The 21,814-nt window shown below is 37.6% G+C and overlaps 1 protein-coding gene across 3 annotated transcripts in view; it reads right to left on the bottom strand.

Moving 5' to 3' along the window:
- HACE1 (HECT domain and ankyrin repeat containing E3 ubiquitin protein ligase 1) overlaps window positions 1-19,222 on the bottom strand; it is a 92,950-nt gene extending 73,728 nt beyond the window's left edge. Inside the window, exons 1-5 of one of the 3 annotated variants that reach the window (XM_036767917.1) lie at window positions 18,885-19,222; window positions 7,305-7,359; window positions 5,963-6,052; window positions 5,121-5,225; window positions 320-395 (exon numbers count right to left, since the gene is read on the bottom strand). In XM_036767917.1, the coding sequence (XP_036623812.1) occupies window positions 320-395; window positions 5,121-5,225; window positions 5,963-6,052; window positions 7,305-7,359; window positions 18,885-18,960 (402 nt within the window). In that variant the 5' untranslated portion in view covers window positions 18,961-19,222. The remainder of the gene's footprint in view (window positions 1-319; window positions 396-5,120; window positions 5,226-5,962; window positions 6,053-7,304; window positions 7,360-18,884) is intronic. The other 2 variants (XM_036767918.1, XM_036767916.1) reach the window with 2 other exon arrangements.
- Window positions 19,223-21,814: the final 2,592 nt, after the last annotated feature.

Here is a 21,814-nt window from a genome sequence, read left to right as displayed (position 1 = left end):
CTAGGAAATAAGATATTTGGAGTGGAGGGGAGGGTAGAAATGGGGAGAAAATTTGTAACTCAAAATCTTGTGGAAATCAATGCTGAAAACTAAAAATATTAAATAAATTTAGAAAAAATTTTAAAATGTAAAAAAAATAAAATAAAATAAATTCCTCAAAATATCTAAAAGAAAAATGTTTCCAAACATTTGTGATCCATTTAGTTATTGCAAAGACATTATTAAACATTTTAAAAAAGCACAAAAAAATTGTTTCAAAACCAAATTTTACTTTTTAAAAAGTATTTTAAGTCATTTCAACAAAATTTAAAACACTTACTGCAGTCAGTCCTTCATTATTACAAATGTTGACATCTGCACTGTATTCTAATAATTTACTCATGCATTTCTTCTGCCTGGAAAAAAGAAAAGGGACATTCACAAACATCATAAACAATAACTTTAAAATACACCAAGCATAGAATAAGGTATTTAACAAAGAAATCAATTCAGGCCCAATATTTGATGATGTTACATACTTATACAACTACCCTACTTGATCAGTAAACTCAGCTAACATCATTTAAAATGAAATACAAAATGATGTTTCTAAGATTTGGGCATAATCAAGCATTAGGTCTGATTTACAGATAACTGGAGTGGAAAATATATAATCAGGGTTTTTTTGTTATTATTGTTTTGGGGCTTTTTTGTTTTGGGATTGCTTTGAGACTTGGTCTCCCTCTATCTACTTACTCCCCAGCTAAACTGTGGGCTAGAAGTGGCCACTCACAGGTCTTAATCCAGTACTGATTGACACAGAAGATTTAACATACTACTCCATTTCAAAGCTGGCTAGGTTCACCCCTCCAAGGGCAGTTTAATTGTCCTCCACTCCCAGGGACTCACCATAGTGACACTGAAATTAGTGTGGACACCCAATCGACCTTAGAGATACTATATTACAAACTCCCAAACTCAAGCAACCTACCAGCCTCAACTTCCCCAACCTTAGGGAACGTGCTACCGTATGTGCTACCATACATGGCAATAATCAAGTTTTCACCTCATTCAGGAAAAGGCAGTCAAATCTTCCTTTAAATAATATACTCAGATTTCAATCGGTTGAAAGATTAAGATAGTGCATCAAGTGCCATGTTCTTAATTATGAAATATTTAAAAGATAATACTACGATAAAACAAAAAACACTACCACAGAAAAGGTGATTAAAAGCAAACAGCTTAGAAATGTAGACCAGAGCCATGTTGTGGAGAATTTTAAAAGCCAAATTAAGGTGTTTTATCCTAAAGGAATTGAGAGCCACTGATGGTTTTTCCAGAAAGGAGATGTGTAGTCCCAAGGCCTTAGCAAGACTGTTTTGGCAACTATATGAAGGTTGGACTTAAGGAACTGGAAAGTGAGAAACCAACTAGGAGGCTATCACAGTCGTCCAGGCAAGAAATGATAAAAACTTGAACTATAGTAATAATCATGAAAGTTGAGAGAAAAGGACAGATTTTTCAGAGAACATAAAATCATAGACTTAGAGCAGAAAGGAACTTCAAAGAATTAGTCTAAAACTCATACAAATGAGAGAAATAGGTCCCAGAGAGGTTAGATGACTCGCCACAGGTCACTCAACTCAGCTAGTAGGCAACAGAGCTATCATCTGGACATTGGTCAACTGACTAAATTCAGCATGCTTTCTACTACATCATGCTGCCTCATTGCAGTGATATGAAATGCTGCAACACAGCAAGATTTGGGAGGCCTATCATAGCCTGCCGGTTGGTTTCCCTGCCACAAGTCTCTCCAATCTAGTCTATACTTCATTCAGCTGATAAAGGGATCTTTCTAGACTACAGGTCTAACCATGTCACTACCCCTACTCAATTAACTCTTAGAGGCTCCCTATCAACACTCAGATCAAATAAAAAGGAAAAAAGCCTTTGAAGCTATTCATAACCTACCCCCTTACCCCCTCCCTATTTCTACCTTTCCAGTCTTACACCTTACACTCCCCACTCCACAAACATACTCTGCAATCTAGTAACACCAGCTCCCTTGCTGTTCCTCAAACAAGACAATCCATCTCTTGACTTTAGGCATTTTTTCTGGCTTCCTGAAGTCCCTGCCAAAACGTCACCTTCTACAGGAAGCTTTTCCCTAGTTGTTTTAATTCTAGTGCCTTCCCTAGGCTGATTATTTCCAATTTAGCCTGTATATAACTTGTTTGTACATAGTTGTTTGCATATTGTCACCCCCATTAGACCATGGGCTTTTTGAGAGCAGGGAATGTTTCTTGCCTTTCTCTCTATCTCCAATGCTTAGCACAGTGCCCAGCACACAACAGGCACTTAATGTTTATTGAAAGACCGACTGCCAACCTAGACTCTGACAAAGAGATAGCTGGCTGGTTACCTGTTTACAAAGCTAAGGCGATCTAAGAAATACATTTCGAGAGTAGTGGAACAAAGAAAGGAGGCTGAGAAAAAGCAGCACGATAGTACCACCTTCAAAATACCATGCAAATAGAACAAACGATAGGAGATGGGAAACGTAGAACTTACTTCTTGCCCTTCACCTCCTCTCTCCTATCAATGCCACCTTTTGTTATTGCTTAGTTGGATCCAAATCTTTGTGACCCCATGGACCAGTGCACCAGGCCCTTCTATCCTTCACTATCTCCCAAAGTCTATCCAAGCTCATGTTCATTGCATCCACGACACCACCTATCCATCTTATCCTCTGCCATCCCCTTCTCTTTTTGCCTTCAATCTTTCCTAACGTCAGTGTCTTTTTCCAATGAATCCAGTCTTCTCATTATGTAGATAAATTAAGCTTCAGCTTCAGTATTTGTCCTTCCAATGAGTAGTCTGAATTAATGTGACTATTGACAATTCTATCATACCCACTTTTCAAACTGTATCATACCCTTCTTCAAACTTCAGGTGTCTAAACATTCAGGAAATTGTCCACAAACTGAACTATAAGCAATTTTCTCAAAATCTCCAAATCTAAAAGAGCCACTGTTTTCTAATTTATATATTATACCAGTTAACATGTGGCTGAGTGGCAGAGTAGGCCTGGAGTCAGGAAAATCTTGAGTTTAAATGCAGCATCAAACGCTTACTAGCTGCATGACCTTGGGCAAGTCACTTTAATCTCTGTCTGCCTTGGTTTCTTTCTGTAAGATAGGGATAACAAGATATCTACCTGCCAGGGTTATTCTGAGAATCAAATTAAATTATCTGTAAAGCATTTTGCAAATATTGAAGCACTATGTAAGTTATTAGCTGTAATTATTATCATGATCATGATGCTGCTATGAAGACTGTAATCAGATAGAGGAAAAAATTATTATCCAACAGGGCTAGAAAGTAAGCTTACCAAAAGTAGCACTTAGGAAGGCAGAGAAATGCTATATATAACAGGCTAGGAAGACCACAGAACTCATTCGAACAGAGACAGCTGAGGTACAAACAACACATATGGGAAAGAAGTGGGGCTACTAATAGACAATGTGGAAGTAGTCCTAATTTGCCTAGCTGTCCCTCACTTGGCACATTTGCTTAAAGCAACTCGGCTTGTAGCTATGTGATCAGATATTTTAATGATGCTTGCTAACACAGACCAAACTTGATCTAAAGAAATTCTTAATTATGTATGCTAATCTATGGTCAAACTACATCATTTTAAATTATATAATGTTAGAAATTTTTATCATAAAAAGCTATGCCTCTAAAAATATTACAAACTATATGTGGTAGCTTTTAAATGTTGCCTACAGAGACTTTTTTAAGTCAATTAAATGTTAAGAGACTAACCTACAACAAGACTAGGTGTCATAAACCAATTCTAATTCCTTTTCTTCCACTGACTCGCTGTGTAAATCACTTAATCTCTCTACATTATTTCTTTACTTCTAAATTAATGTAATGAAGGCCTCCTCCCACAGACATGGTCTAATACTGGCAGACCTAATGATTAAAGTGATTCATTTTTATGCACTATTTGTCAAGCCTTTGTTTCTGAAGAATAGTTTATAGGGCTTCTTTCTGGCAGACTAATCCAGAAAACATCCTGCCTTTCAATACTGGGACCATGTCCATGTCTTTCACACTGAGTCACTTGCCTGAATCTCCTGCTATAGTGCAAAAGAATTGAACTTGGTTTTTATCCATACTGTGAGGCAATCTGTTCTTTAGCTTCTAATTAGACTGAAAATTTAGTGAAATAATTGTTCGTATCTACACAGTTTCCTAAGACAGTTATCCACTACATATATTAACCCTATGCTCTAACTCTTAGGTTGCAGAGAAGGAACTGACCAAACTGCATTGATTAGAGGGAGCTTCTTCACCTGGGCTCCATGAACATGTTTTTATAATATTCTGATAACTATATGTATAGTTATCAGTATAGCTAGTTTCCTTTGTAACTCTATGGGTGTTATTTTATACATTAAAAACATTTTGTGAAGGAATCCATAGGTATCACTAGAATGCCAAAGGGTAAATGATATTTTAAAAAAATCACAACTCCAATGTTAAGAGAGCTACCTCAAAAACTGAGAGGTTAAATGACTGGCCTAGAAGCCAGCTAGTTAATATGTGCGCAAGGCAGGATCTGAACCTAGGTTTTCCTGGCTTCAAGGCCAATTCTCTAGCCATCACACTACACTGCCTCTTTCTCATGAAAAGGAAAACTATAGAAGACAACCAATGCATATAATGTTCAACATAACTGTATCTAAAAACATTAAATAACCATATGAATTACTGATAATCATTTTACTTTTCTTGATGGTCCTCATTTCTTGAGACAACTAAGTACCTGGCTCCATGCCTGGAGTGAAGAAGACCTGAGTTTAAGTCTGGCCTCAGATTTTGTGGGGATCAAATGAGATAATATTTATAAAGCACTTAGCACAGTACTCGGCACACAATAAGCAATTAATAAATTTTCTTCTTCCTTGATACGAAAAATTCTTACCTATATCTTTAAGAATAATTTCACATTAAAATTGATCATATTTACATGACTTCCACAAGCTAAATATTAAAAATCACTAACCAAAGATAACTGAAAATCACTGAATATATTATAAGAAATAAGTTATTCAGAAAAATCATTTTACCCATTTCTAGCTGCCAGATGAAGGGGTGTACATCCTGAAATATCTTGATAGTTAGGATTTGCTCCTTTTTTTAACAGCAGAACCAAGCATTCGACTGATCCACAACTGAAACAAAATTAAGAGTTCAAATTCTTTCAATAACTTAAGCACACGTTGATTAATTCCATATCCAAAGGTCAAAAATCAAGTATATCTCTATGGTCATTTACTTAAATGTCCTACACTTACTCCATGAAGATCGAACATTCTGTTTCTACTAGGATATCAAATAAGTTGGAGCTTGTTTTAGCCAAAGTTCCCAACTCTAGAAAATACATAAATTTGTACTAATGCATGTACATACATTGCTTTAATGATTACCTCATTATTACTTCTTGAATTTTAAGTGTCAAGGAAATGCTTTCCAAAAGTCTAATTTTCTATTAGTAATAAGCGATGGGACAACCTAGCTAAATAGCACTGTCCATCTAGCCTGAGACAAGTCTTAGTCATAGACGATAAAAGTCAATGACTTCAAATTACAGCTAGTATATTTCCAGATGAAAGCTATTTTAAGGTTAATTCCAACTTTTCAATAATTTAAATCATTTCTCCAATTCAAAAAGAAAAAAAGTAAGTTTAGTTGCACAGTTCTTGTTGAGTCCATCACAGAGGAAATCTACATTCCACCCATTACAATCTTGGTTCAGGTCCAACCCAGAGTCTGTGGTAGTAGTTCATGGCTGTACCATTGGTCATATTCCAGAATAACCAAAAAAAAAAAAAAAACCTGAACACAGGCAATCAAGAAAAGGTAAAGAAACAACAAGCCACAATTATTTGCCCAAACCAAGTTGTCTTACTTTGCAGCAATGTGAAGCAAGCTTCTCTTCACTCGTCCAAATGCATAATTGACATCAAACTTTGAATTGGATAATAATTCCGAAACAGATCTATACAGAAACAAAATCAAAAGACTAAAGCACAGTTCACAGCTTTTCAACTCTCCTTATCAAATCTTCAAGAATGAGATAGCCATAGTCCCAGGGGAGAAGTCAGTCTCTGAAGTGTAGCAATTTGCCCAAAGCAGTATTACTACCAAAAAGTACTTGACATAGTCAATTAAGCTAGGGACCAGAAGACTCCAATCATGACTATTAAGACTGACATATTCTCTACTCTGAAGCCACCTAAAATGGTTTCTGCTGCCAATGAATTCTTCTATGCAAAGGGAGTTAGGCTAGAGAATTGCACACATACAACACATGCCTGAGGTGGGATTGGTAACCCCATATCTAAATTTTGCCTGAATCACTTGTAAAGTAACTGGAAAATCCAGATCTGCCTTGTCTCTCTCTCTCTCTCTCTGTCTCGCCTATCCATAAAGGTGAGATCATAACCTAATTTACAGGTGAGCAGTTTTTCCTCCAATTTTAATGCTAATCATCTCATATCTAGATATCAATCTGGCATAGGTACCACTCTAAAAAGCCAACAATTCTTCACAAATATAGCAGAACATCAAAACAGCAATACGTTATGCTTTCTTACACTTCTATAATTTCTGAATGATTAGGTCTGTACCTACTCATCCACCATGACCATTCTATCTCAATCTATATCTTAGTAGCCTGTTAACTAGCCAAACATCTGTTTCCATGGAATGGGTTATTACAGGATGTCCCAAAAGTCTTAGTATAGTTTTAAGTGATTAAAATTAAAATATCTTAATTACAGAACCTTAAAGAACCCTAGTGATATCAAATTACCTCACTTTTTTCTGTGTACATGCTGATATGACATAAGTTCCGCACCACATTTTCACACAACAGGAATATTTTGTAATTGAATACAGTCCAACAATATCTCATTTAGCATTATATAAATGTTAACTCTTATTGCTATTACCATCATCTGTAAAATTAAGATAACTTAATTGTCTAAAGTCATTCTACTAATTGGTCTGCTCCAACAGTGAATTTGCTTTTTAAAGAAAAAGGGACATAACGAAGGAAAATTTTAGACAAATGTTAGCAATTTTACCTTGGGCAAGTCTGAAACTTTGTTATCCCTACTTCTCTTATGTGTAAAATGAAGCACTGAATTAGACTGCCTCCAAATTGACTTCTAGCTCTAAAATTCTAAGTCTTTTTGTGATTATTTAGGTAAACCTAAAAGCTATTAGTCTTTAAAAGAAATACTCACCTATGCTGGTCAGCCATAACCATTGGCATTAATGTATAGACAGCAGTTTCATTATCTAGGCAGAAACCAGTAAGAAAAAAAATTAGTTTATCTAGCCTATGCATGTACAGTTAAGGAACTTCAGAGAGGGCATGTGGAGTTGCTGCTAGGCATAATCTAGTTACCGTATAACTAAACTTCTGATATATCTAATACCTATTTCTCCTAAGGGGAAAGAATTAAGACAATTTTGAAATCATCTTAACTGCTCAAGGCAAGAAGAGAGGGAGGAGTGTCAGTCGAAGTACCACCTCCAAATGTGCTTTCAAATCAACATCTTGGAAATTATTTTCTACCAGGGACTTCACATAAAAAGAACTTGATGAATTTATACTTCTTTAAACTTTAAAAATTGAGTTTATTTATAAAGTTAATAGTTTTAAAAGTTTGATCTTTTATAATGCACGGTATCAAAACTATTATAGATATTAAAGGTTTTTTTTAAATCTAAAAGCAATTACATAGTACGTTCTGCTTATGAATGCATTACTATAACAAAATTATTTTAAAATGCTTTACAAAAACTACTAAAAAAATCACATTTGTGTAACACAATGTTCTTCAAAAGCCTTTCCCCCACCCGTTATCTGAAAAAAAAAAACAGTTACCAAAAATTACAAACAAGAAAAAAACTATTGGACATTTAAAAAACAATGCCATGCCATATTACTATCTGAACCTCAGATAGCCTTCTAAAATTTTATTTTTTTATAATTTTGGCTTCCATTTCTATTTCTCCACGCAGCACAACTGTGTTGTTAAGAGTTCAAACACAGTGGTGTTCCACCATCATTGTTGGTGAAAAGTTTGTTAATAAAACTCTTTCCAGATAGCTTCCACTCTCCATTACCCTGATGTTCACCTTCCAGTTTCAACTTCAAATTCCCTCATAAAAATTTTGCATAGTTGAATCTCTCATCAAGCTTCTTGTAAATGCTCTTTTCTCTCCAGTTCCTCTCTGTCTTAGAAGATGAGACACCTCTGTAATCTTCTGCTGTCCTCATTCAGGAGATTTAAGAAATAGAATTTATATTCTAATGCGTGATTCTTTGGTTGCAAATTATTTCCACTTGTCAAGGAGATCAACTGCTTTCTGGATGAGATAGTTTCTAGATTCTTTTGGTCTCATTGTGGCAAATTAATATATAATAGAAAAGGTGACAGTCAATGTCATTGCTTATTCTATTAATTTATTTTGACGATTTAGGGAGTCAACAACTTGTATAAATAAGTAGGGTTGAAGATGCCACAGTTGTATATGATACCTTTTTATTTGTATTCTTCTAATTTGGTACTGATTTGATCTTTGAAACTCTACACAAATGATTCTGAAAGAACACTAACATTAGTAACTAGTCATTTCCTGTAAAGATACAATCAATTTGGGAAGAGCCGAGATGCTAGAGTATAAGAAAAAAGTACAGTGAGCTCACACCCTTTCCTCAACTAGTTCAAAGTATATCAGACTAAATGTTGACAGAGAAATTCATGGAAAAAAAATACAAATACAAAATACAAAAAAATACAAGTAAGCCATTTTTCAACCCAATTAGGATAGAAAGACAAGAAAGAGATCTGACTCCAGGCAGGGAGAAGCTGTGCACAAAAACCAACATAGAGTCTAAACTTATGTAGTGTGCAAGAACAGGTGTTAAACCGTAGCTCTGTTTCTCACTAGCCAGCTCCATCCAAGTCACAGATCCAGGAAGGAATGAAGAAGGGACCTGTGCCTGTGAGTAGCATTCCAAGGTGAGCACTGGTTGAGGGCCCTAGACTGTGTACTGACTGAGAAATAAATTTCAGAAGCAATCAGCCACTCTGTAGCTCAAACCCCAAAAGTGGGATTGGGATCTCAGTTCTGGCTTCTGAGGCCTGCAGAGTGATAATCAAGGAAGGAATTCCAGACCAAAGGGAAGATGGCAAACAATAGCTGAGTAAAGTAGCAGTCTTCTGAAATTTCAAATGCCCAGAACTGAATCCAGGTCAGTAACTTGTCGAACTCAGACTGGGAAACAAGGATCAGACTTCATTCACTTTGGGAGCATGAAAAACAGAGGTCCCTAGTCTGAGCTGTCCTTGACTTTCCAGAATAACAAAACATTCAAGATGCCAAGAAAGCAGCAACAGAACCAAACCAATCATTCTCTCCAGAAGTGTACAGACCCTAGCCGTAAAACAAAGCCCAAAGTCTGAAAGTAGTCTGGAAGAATGGCCAAACAAAAAAAAGAGTAACACCCTAAAAAGTTATTGTGGCGACAGGGATGCTCCAGACACAAACCTTTAAAAAAAGAGTGAATCCAAATCAATAAACAAAACTTCAAAGCAAAACACAGCTCAGACACATTCAATTAAGATACCTAGAAAAGGTGAAGCAAGAGTTAAGAAGGGGGAAGGGAGGAATAAAAATGTTTTTATAAGTAAAATGAAAAGTGCTAGAGGAAAAAAATGGAAGAGAAATAAAGACTATGCAAGAAAGAATAGGAAAGAGACTTAAGGACTTGGAAGAAGAGGTACAAAACCTTGCCCAAGCAATAAACTCCCTGAAAATTAGAACAGATAAAATAGAAGCTAATAATTTCATGAGAAAATAAGAAATATTAAAACAAAGTCAAAAGACCAAAAAAGAGAAAGTGTAAAGTATGTCATAGCAAAAATAAATAACTACGAAAGTTGACCAAGAAAAAATAATTTAACAATCACTGGACTACCTGAAAGCATGTCCAAAAAGTCAAGACATTGTATTTCAAGAAACCATAAAAGAAAACTGCCCAGATTTCTTAGAACCAAACAGCAAAATAAAAATAGAATCCAAGAGCCACCTCCTAAAAGATATTGCAAAATTAAAACTTCCCAGAATGTTACAGCCAAAACCCAAAGCTTCCATATTGAAGAAAAAATACTGCAAGCAACCAGAAAGAAAGAATTCATATGTTCAGGAGCCATAGTCAGGATCACATATGACTTAGAAATCACCATTCTAAAAGAGTAGAGAGCTTGGAATACAATGTTCCAGAAAGCAAAAGATCTAGGCTTACAATCCAGGAAAAAAACACGAATATAATCCTATGGGGGTAAAATGGACTTTAATGAAATAAAAGACTTCCAAGCATTCCTGATGAAAAGTTCTGAGATGTGTAGAAACTTTAAAGTTCAAACACAGGAGTTAAAAGAAACAAAAAGGTAAACATGAATAAAAAGGCATAAAGGACAAAACAGGATATATTATGTATGTTGTAATATAGAGAAGTGATAGAAATGTCCCCTCTGAGGTATACACAACAAAGAGGAAAGAGGGTGGGGGAGCGGCTAACAATTGAACCTCACTCTCACCTTACCCAGTCAAAGGGAGGAAGAATACACAGATACAGATTTGGACACAGAAATATACTTCACCCAAGACAGACACAGGAAATAAAAGGGGAAAGGGAGAAGGAAGGATAGGTTAAGGGAGGGATTAATCCTAATCAAAACAAACTAAGACTTTACAAAAATATTTATAGCTCTTTTTATGGTGGCAAAGAATTGGAAACTGAGGGGGTGCCCATCAACTGGAGAACGGCTGAATAATTTACAATATATAAATATGATGGAACACTATCATGCTATAGGAAATGAAGAGGATAGTTTCAGAGAAACCTGGGCAAACTTAGTAAATGAATTAATACAGTGAAATGAACAGAACCAGGAGAACAATTTTTGTGACAATAATATCGTAAAGACAAACAACTCTGGAACTTAGAAACTGTAATTAAAGTAATGAGCAACTACAATTCCAAAGGACTCACAATGAAATATGCTAGATAAAGATACAGGTCTCATAATATATAATGAGATATAGTAGTTTCTGAACATGGCCAATTAGGAAATTCGTATTGCTTGACTACACCTGTTTGTAATAGGGGTTTTGTTTTTCTTTCTTCCTCGGCAAGTGGCCCCTAAGCACTCTTATTTCACTTATTAAAACGTGTTATAACCTTTTGGGGGGGGGAGAGTAGAAAGGTTTGAATTTTTAGCCAGTAAAAAATTTTTTAAATATCATTACTCTCATTTTTTCTAATACTATTTATGCTCAACATATCTAGTACCTCCCAACTCTCTATTAGAAAAAAACATTTGTAATATATAAACATGAGGCTTGCATATAGTCTACAAGCTTGCAGTGTCTCCCGTTTCTCACACAAGCAATTTTTGCAATTTTGTTTACTCTCCTCCTCTAGGTGGGCATTTCATTATACTTAAATCATAAGATTTATCAAAGAACATGTGGATTTGATTTGGAGAGTCTTACTGAGTTCTTCATAGAATTCCTCAACTTCTTCATCTACTGCAATAGATATTGGCACATAAGCTGCAATTATTTTCATGGGAGTCTTTTTGTGAATGCATAGATAACATGAACAAGATGATCAAAAGTCACATGGTAGGATGTTTCTTACTGCCTTTGGACAAATGATAAAATCAGTGCCACCAAGTCCTTTTATTTGCCTCTCAAGGAAAATGTGTGAGTCTGTTACTTCTTAAATGTACTACCTTCATTTTGTCTTCTCATTTCAGGGATGAGAATGGCAAGATTCATACTGATTTGGTTTCTCCAGAAGTATATCCACATTTCTAGACAGTCTGAAAAATGAATGTTTTTAGTGCACAGAGACCACTTTCTCCTTTTCCCCACTACTCTACTACTGTAGAAGCAGTAAGATCCACAAAAGACTGAAGACAATTTTGTCTTTTTCTTTGATTCATGAGTCACCATGAAACACGGCCATGATGCCAAAAGTTTAGGCTTCTCTTCAAAAAACTGCTTCCAAAAATGGTATTCAATGGTAATGTCAACCAGATCACATATAAACAAAGGACTATGAAGGAAGCAACATAATATTGCAGCTAGTGAGAAATTGAATCTGAAGATATCTGAAAGACAGGGTATTTATCATGCTTGGGGAAAATTATGTACCTTATTATCCCCCAGAAATGACTAAAAATATGTCTACAAATCCAGATGTCCCTTCCCATTTTTACTAAGTCCTTACAAGAATAATCTACACATATAAGAAGGAAATTCTTAATGAAAGTTTGAGAAGGAAAGAGGTGATCCTTTACAAAGCAATATTCCATAGCAGACCACATCTTCACTATCACACAACTGACAAAAAAATTTAGTAAATAGATAAATCCACTGTATTAAAACTATAAAAAACATTGAATCTAGTAGCACAAAACACTGCCTTGAAGAGTCTCCTCCAAAACCATGCAAATATCAAAATCATATAAGAATCCATGAAAAATATAACAGAAATAACTTTGTCCTATGACACTCTGATGATAACTACCAAGCAAGGAAAAAAACTGGGAGATATATACTTGCTTAAGATTCTTCTGTCTCCATTAAGAGTCTCCATTCCAGAGTGCAAATGGAAGGATGCCTATGAACATCATGGTGATAGATTGTATCAAACCCTAGAACAGTATAGAGTCTCCTAAATAAGATGAGAAATAATGACTCAAGATAATTCAGATTAACATATAGGAAAACTGAAGTGGATAAAGAATATCTACTGTTCAGATATACTAAGCAACTGGACAAACAACCCATAGAGCATATGTGTGTGTGTGTATGTGTGTGTATGTATGTATATATGTATATATTTATATGTATATATATATATGTATATTTGAACAGCATATGTATGTTGAACAGACACTTTGGATGAATTGGGCTCAGAATAGAGTATTAGGAGAAGAGGGGACTGGATTTTTTTGGGACATGGTACAATGCTTTTTTTTTTTTAATGACATTATCTTACCCCTTAAAACAAATGGACATCTTTTAAGATCAATATTCTTTTAGTAACACAAGTCTTAGCAGCCTGGGGCGGGGGAAGGGGGGAGGCAAGATGGCAGCTGGGAAGCAGGGATTAAATGGCTCTGAACAGGTGAAAAATGGCTCTGAACAAATTCTGGAGCTGCGGAACCCATGAAATAGCAGAAGGAAACAGGTCTCCAACCCAGGAGAGCCTGGATGGTCACCGGGAAGGGTCTATTGCAAGGTGCTGGGAGCAGAAGGCAGCCCAGCTTCGGCTGCACAAGGACAGACCAGAGGCAGAGTCAGGCAGCCAGAACAGGGGGGCCATGAATCAGTGGGCTGAGGCAATTACCAGACTTCTCAACCCACAAACGCCAAAGAGCAGGTTAGAGGGAAACTGCAGGATCCAGTGCAGAGCAATCCAGCCACCACCCCTGGGGGTGGCAGAGGTGATGCAGTGGTGGGGGTGGCAGCAGCAGGAAACTCCTGAGGCTGCTTCCAGAGCTACAGCGTCAGCTGCTTCCCTAGTCCCTGGTTAACACCATGGGAAGAATCTAGCAGCCAATCAGAGAGGGAGTGCAAGAAGTGCTTTGTGGGCACAAAGGCATATTCTCTTGCTGTGCCCTGTTGGATCTGTATTGCTGTCCTGGTTGGCAGTTCTTGGGGGAGGAGGAGTGCAGCTGTGGCAGAGCCTGGGGTGAAGGTGGAGCAGAAGTAGCTCTGAATACAGCAGTGCTAGGACCCTAAAGCTTGGGACAAAGTACTCTCTACTCTACAAGCAGTCATATCCTGACAAAAAGTTCAAGAGTCAAGTAGTTGGCTGGGAACATGAAGAGGCAGCAAAAAGGAACTCAGACTCAAACTCAAACTCTAGATTCCTTTTTTGGTGACAAAGAAGATCTAAACATAAAGCCAGAAGAAGTCAACAAAGTCAAAGAGCCTACATCAAAAGCCTCCAAGAAAAATATAAATTGATCTCAGGCTATGGAAGAGCTCAAAAAGGATTTGGAAAAGTAAGAGAACTAGAGGAAAAATTGGGAAGAGAAATGAGAGTGATGCAAGAAAAACAAGTCAACGACTTGCTAAAGGTGACCCAAAAAAATACAGAAGAAAGTAACACTTTAAAGAACAGACTAACACAAATGTCAAAAGAGCTCCAAAAAGCCAATGAGGAGAAGAATGCCTTGAAAGGCAGAATTAGCCAAATGGAAAAGGAGGTCCAAAAGACCACAAGAAAATACCACCTTAAAAATTAGATTGGAGCAAGTGGAAGCTAGTCACTTTATGAGAAATCAAGATATTATCAAACAGAACCAAAGGAGTGAAAAAATGGAAGACAATGTGAAATATCTCATTGGAAAAACCACTGACCTGGAAAATAGATCCAGAAGAGATAATTTTAAAATTACTGGACTACCTGAAAGCCATGATCAAAAAAAACAAGCCCAGACATCATCTTTCAAGAAATTATCAAGGAAAACTGCCCTGATATTCAGAACCAGAGGGTAAAATAGAAATTGAAAGAATCCACCATCGCCTCTTGAAAAACATCCCAAAAAGAAAACTCCTAGGAATATGGTTGCCAAATTCCAGAGCTCCCAGATCAAGGAGAAAATAATGCAAGCAACCAGAAAGAAACAATTTGAATATTGTGGAAACACAATCAGAATAACACAAGATCTAGCTGCTTCTACATTAAGGGATCAAAGGCTTGGAATATGATATTCCAGAGGTCAAAGGAGCTAGGATTAAAACCAAGAATCATCTACCCAGCAAAACAGAGTATCGTGCTCCAAGGCAAAATATGGACTTTCAATAAAATAGAGGACTTTCAGGCTTTCTCAATAAAAAGACCAGAGCTCAATAGAAAATTTGACTTTCAAATACAAAAATCAAGAGAAGCATGAAAAGGTAAATAAGAAAGAGAATTCATAAGGGACTTACTAAAGTTGAACTGTTATGTTTACATTCCTACATGGAAAGATGATATGTGAAATTCATGAAACCTTTCTCAGCATTAGGGGAGTTGAAGGGAATATAGACAGAGGGCACAGAAGGGATGATATCTTAAAAACTGAAACAAATTTAAGACTTGACAGAGGAATAAATTGAGAGAAGAGAAAGGGAGAGATAGAATGGGGTAAATTATCTCACGTAAAAGTGGCAAGAAAAAGCAATTCTGTTGGAAGGGAAGAGGGGGCAAGTGAGGGGGAATGAGTGAATCTTGCTCTCATCAGACTCCACCTGAGGAGGGAATAACATACACACTCAATTGGGTATCTTACTGCACAGGAAAATAAGGGGAAGGGAATAAAAAAAGGGGGGATGACAGAAGGGAGGGCAGAGAGGGGGAGGAGGTAATCTAAAGCAAACACTTTTGAAAAGGGACAGGGTCAAAGTAGAAAATTGAATAAAGGGGGACAGGATAGGATGGAAGGAAATATAGTTAGCCTTTCACAACATGAGCATTGTGGAAATGTTTTACATAATGATACATGTGTGATCTATGTTAAATTGCCTGCCTTCCTAGGGAGGGTGTGTGGGAAGGGAAGAGGAGAGAGAGTTTGGAACTCAAAGTTTTAAAAGCAGATGTTTAAAAAAAAAAGATTTTTTTTTTTTTACATACAGCTGGGAAACGATATATAAGGAATGGGACATAGAAATCTATCCTGCCCTACAAGAAAGTAATGGGAAAGGGGGGGGGGGAGAAGTGGGGTGAAAGAAGAGAGGGCTGACTGGGGAATAAGGCAATAAGAATATATGCCATCTTGGAATGGGGAGGAGGGTAGAAATGGGGAGAAAATTTGTAACTCAAAATCTTGTGGAAATCAACGTTGAAAACTAAAATATTAAACAAAAATCAAAAAAAAGTAAAACAAGTCTTAAAATACCACAGTTGCCAAAGAATACAACTTGCCAATTATCCAAAAGGACATCAAAGGAACAAAGTGGACATAAACAGGCCACAGCACATTATCAACAAGGAGCTAACACAGGAAATAAAATAAAGGGGATCATCGGAGAGATTCATGACTGGAAATGGAATCCAGTTTGTCATGAGGCAAGAGCAAAGCTATTTAAATGGCAGTCCATTGGTATCGACACAATGTCAGAAGATTTAAAGGAAGGACCCTAGCATGTTGCATGGATTCCTACTGCAATATTTATGGGAGGCCATGGACAAGAGTTAAATAGCTAGGGATGGGTTATCATTTGCAACACTGGAGGAAGTACATCAATTAAAACACAAATGTATCAAAGTATTTAAGGCTATACTCCAGTTTAACAAGTTTTATTGGGTTTATATATTTTCAAAAACCTCCCCACCATAACTATTTTTTATTTTGCCACTTTGCCTTTAAGTTTAAAAAAGTACTCAGTATTAACAAAAAAAAAAATCTTTCCTAATGCTTATAAAAGAAAAAAAACATTAAAAGTAAGCCAAAATATAGTTAGCATTTATCAGCCTGTATCAAAATAGTGTCACAGTCTGTTCAAAAAATGTTTTTCAATGCAAAGATGCTATGACAGCACTCTTTATCTCTCATGTGCACACTGCAAAAGAAAATTTGAACTTTTAAACTCTATCAACTCAACTAGATCACATCTTAGTAAATAATATCATCAACAAGAAAAGACCCTTGTTCTGCACAAATTATGACTTAAAAGTATTATAAATGAATACTTAACTATTAATTCTCCCTAACTAAAAGAAAAATGAATACTAAGTTTCCCAGCAGTAACATGTTTTATTCATGACATCTGTGCTCATTCAGATCAAGTGTGTACAGGAAACTGCAATACCTAGGTATTTTCAGAAACTCATTTAAAAAGAATTGAAAACCATTTAATCCACATTTACTGAATGCCTTTTGTGTTCAGAGAACAGCACAAGCACTACTGGAACATGGATTACAATAAAAAAGAAGATAGCAAACCTGGAGCTGGACTATTATAATTGTCATATCCCTAATCAAAGTCTCTGTTACAGAAGGGAAAGGCTAAAGAGTTTAAGAAAAATATCTTAAAAATATTAAAGGGCAAATCAGCATGATATGGTCACAGGCTGTCTTCTCTCTAGACTTAAAACTGATTTTAAGTTCTCAGAACATAGTATTATTTCCAAAAGTAATAAAGAGAAAAGAATAATGTTTTTATGAGAAGCTATTTAAAGTATTGTTTTTTGTACCAGGAAGTTTCAAAAGCACTGACAAACAGCAAATCGTTAATGAACAATGGGAACATCCCTCTTTATACAAATACTGCCTTTGCCTCAATTCTAAAAGTGGCATTTATTTTCATATAAGATTTTTTCCCAAATCCGTAATGCCCATTATAAAAGTATGCTTTAAAACTCTATAGCACCACTAACAAAATAATTTTACTTTTTACATAAACTAATGATATATATGGTCACCTAAAACATTTTACTAGAAATTTTAAATTCTACTATCTCCTTGAACGAATCAAAAGTCATAGAGCTGCTTTCCTAAAAAAAAAAATAAATATGAAGTACTTTTTTAAAAGTCCTCCAGAAATAGAAATTATTTTCCATTCCCCCTCCCCCTCTTTTTTTCAAAAGGTTGTTCTTATGATAGTCGTGCCAAGGACGACTTAACGAAACAAAACTCTAAGGTCTTTGCCAGATCGATGAAGAATGGATTCCAAAAACCAATTCAAAAATTCAAATACCTATATCCTTAGCTCTTATGCAGCATAAATGCTGCTTCAAACTATCCCACCTCAATAGGAACTTGAAATGGTTAAAGACTCATTAAAAGCTGATTCTCTAATGAGACCAAGTATGTCTCAAATTCTTTACTGTTTATAGATCTCACATCCTCTTTTGAGCACGCAGCAATTAATCACAATCTTTACATTCATAATCGGACTATGTGGGCCTATATGTGTATATGTGTGTGTATATATACATAGATATATGCATACATATACACATAATATAGGCGTATATCATTATGGGGATACCTACAAGCTAGCTAAAGAGGTAGTAGTGAGGAAAGCTCTATGTCAGCACCAGCACCACCCCCTCTATTTTCAAAATGGCAAAGCAACTTAAATAAACGACCCCCTACTAGCAACTTAAGAGAAATAAAACCAGATGAGAAAACGTGCATCTGCAGTTTGGTCTTTGCAACAGGAGGGAAGTACTGATGAAGGCATCGCTCAGAACAGTGAAATTAAAGAAGGACCTGAACCCCTGTAACCCAGATCCTTTAATCCTGAACCAAGCTTCTAATTCAAGCATTCCCAATTTTTTTGCTTGTCACGGAAGCCCTGAGATATTCTGGTGAAGCCTATGGGATCATTTCCTCAATAATAGTTTTAACTGCCTAAAATAAAATGCATAGGGTTAAAAGGAGATACCAATTACAGTACATCCAAACAGTAATCAAAATAATATTTTTTCAAAACTCCATGGGCTGAGGGTTAAATTAAGAAGCCCTGAAAATCTGAGCATTAAAAGAAAATTAGCTCTGACCATCACACACACCCCTCCCCACCACGTCCCCCAGCAGGAGACCACTGACCCGGCCCTCACTGAAACTCACAACTTCCCCCGGCTCACGAGGGGCAGGTGGAGAGGCGAGCGAGGGTTAGCCGGAAGGCCCCTTCCCGGATGGGGAAAAGCATAACTTTGAGGGTTCTTTTTCGCTTCTCCAGCAACCCTGGACGGGCCTCCTCCTCCTCCTCCCCCCGGCCCCGCTCAGTTCCCCTACCTTCGGGCAGCTCCACGGTGCGGGCGCGGCGCAGCGAGCGGGTCAGGCGGTTGAGCTGCTCCATCGCTCTCTCCATCCTCGGGGCGCCGCGCCCCGCTCTCTCCCTGCCGCCAGGGCCCAGCCTCGGAGCCTAGCTCCCTACATCCCCGGCGAAGCCCATGGCGGTCCGGAGAGACTGGGAGCTCCCAGGCACATCGACGGCCGTGACCACCTCCTCTCGTCTGTCGGCTCTGGCTCCGGAGATCTGGGGTCCGCTGTGGTTACTGACAACGGAGGGGGCACCGGCTGGGCCAGCGTCTCGCGCCGCTTCCTGCCTCTCTTCCTCCCGTCTTCGCACCGCCTTCTGGGAATTGTAGTTCTCTCGCGAGCTCCGGAGCCGAGCCCAGTCACTTGCCCGGTCTGTTGCCCGGCCGGTGCCACCCCCAAATTGAAGAAGGCAGCTACTCAAAGTGCTCTCGCTTCTAGCCTGAGGAGATCTGGGGCGTTCGTTGCCCCGCCTTCTCCTTCCTAGCTTTTGGACAGGAATATTTTTAATTGATCGTTGCAGAGTCCTAGCGAAGTGCATTCTAAACTCTTGGCATGAGTGTTGCTGTAAAGAGCCAGCCCCCAGATCATAGTATCCCTGGGTCTCTTCATTACAAAATAAAAAGGTTTTGGCTGTCAAAAAAAATCCTAATAGTAGTTACCATTAATAATTAAACACATTGATAATATGGAATACAAATTTTCCATTTAAGTGTTTGAATAAAAATTCCTAAACAAGAAATTAACAGAGCTAAGTACAAAATATTCTCTCTCTTTTTAATTTCCTTCCCAGACATCTTTAAGGTTTGCAAAGTCTTTTACATATCTGATGGGGATGGGATCTGGACCCCAAAAAGGAAAAGACCATGTTTTTGGCACGCGAATCCCAAAACCCCTGAACCCAGATCTCTGGCATCGGCCTAAGGCATCAGGTCCATCCCATCAATAATCTTTTAAATTGCCCTTTCGCTGGGGCTCTCCCGCCACTTAACTCCTTCAGTGGTCTGCACCTGGCCCCATCCCAGGTTTCTTGCCATTCCTTAAGCCCATCCAGATCCCCTCTCCCTTACCTCTGGCCCACCCCAGGCTATTTGCCACTCCTAGATCACAACCAAATCTTCCCACAGTCTTTCTGTATAAAAGTACCAATTTTATCCTCATCAAAAGCTCAGACTCTTAAAATCTGGCCAGATTGTATTGGCCTCACAAATAGCACAGACTCACTAGGAATCTTGCCCACCCCAACCCATGTTTTAATAAACTCACCACTTGGACTGAAAGAAGGCTTGAGTGGTGGAATTTTTTCCAGGTAGACTTGAGCCCTTTACCCTTGCATTTCAGTATTCCCAAGACCCCTAGACTATAACCCCTGGGCCACTCAACCTTCTCCCTTCTCCTTAAAGAGGCCCTTCTACCTGTTCTTTCTCAGTCTCCATTGCTGCATTCTCTACCGAGTCCTGCCCTCTAACTCTACATGTCCTAAAGGACTTAGTCCATGCCTTCTTCTCTTCCCCCTCTATACTGCTTCACTTGGTGATCTCACCAACTCCTGTGAATTTAAATATCATCTCTATGCTGGTGATTTTCAAATCCACATATTTTGCCCTAATCTTTCTGCTGACCTCAAATCTCGAATCTCCAAATATCTTTGTCATCTCAAACTGAATGTCTACTACATACCTTAAACTGAACATATCCAAAACTTTCCCCCTAAACCCTTTTTGTTGTTCAGTCATGTCACGCTGTTTATGACCCTGTGGACCATACCATCCGTGGGGTTTTCTTGGCAAAGATTCTGGATTAGTTTGCCATTTTCTTCTCCAGTAGATTAAGGCAAACAAAATAAGTGATTTACCCATACTGCTAGTAAGTGTCTGGGGCCTTGAAATCAGGTTTTCCAGACTCCAGTCCCAGGCTCTATCCAATGGCTCCCTATCACCTCCTGGCATCAAGTAATCAATCAATCAATAAAAGTTTACTAAGTGTCTACTATGTGCCAGGCACCAGTGCTAAGCAGAGAGGATACAAAAAGAGGTGAAAGACAGTTCCTGTCCTCAAGGAGCTGATCATCTAATTGGGGAGACAACATGCAAACAAATATACAACAAAGCAAGCTATATACAGGGTTAATAGGAAATAACAAAGAGATGACACTAGAATTAAGAGCCTTTGGCAAAGACTTTCAGTAAAAGGAGAAATTTTAGCTTGGACTTCAAGGAAACTAAGGAGGTAAGCGGGCGGAAAGGAGGAAGGAGTACAAAATTCTCTGTTTGACCTTCGAGGTCCTTCATAAACTAGTCCTTCAGCACTTTCCTGCTTCTCCCAGGTATGCTTTGATTCAGTGACACTGATCTCCTGTTCCATGAACAAGACATTCCACACCTCAGGATGTGGGTTGTTTCTTTGGCTGTCCCACATGCCTTGAATGCCCTCCCTCCTCATCTCTACCTCCTGGTTTCCTTCAAGTCCCAATTAAAATTATATCTTCTGCAGAAAGCCTTTTCCAACCCATCTTAATTCTAGTCTTCCCTCTATTAATTATTTCTTATTTATCCATATTTGTGGATATATATACATGTGTATATACATGTATATATGTGTATATACATACATATATACATGTACATATATACATACATATACATATATATAGACATACATATAGCTTGTTTGTACATGTTTTTTTGCTATCTTCTCCATTAAATTGTAAGCTCCATGAGGGCAATCTTTTGCTTCTTTTTGTATCTCCAGTGTTTAGCATCATAGCTGGCATATAATAGGTGCTTAATAAATATTTATTGGTTTAACTAACTGACTCTGCCTTGAACCCTGGCACGCAATCCACACAATTCAATCCTGATGGAAACTTGTCGCTAATGAAAGGGGTTAGGTTCCACTAGTTAGTC

The sequence above is a fragment of the Trichosurus vulpecula genome, chromosome 7 (genome assembly GCF_011100635.1).
Source record: "Trichosurus vulpecula isolate mTriVul1 chromosome 7, mTriVul1.pri, whole genome shotgun sequence".
Lineage (NCBI taxonomy): Eukaryota > Metazoa > Chordata > Mammalia > Diprotodontia > Phalangeridae > Trichosurus > Trichosurus vulpecula.
The sequence above is the reverse complement of the archived record's forward strand: the minus strand, read 5'-3'. Positions and strand labels throughout refer to the sequence as shown.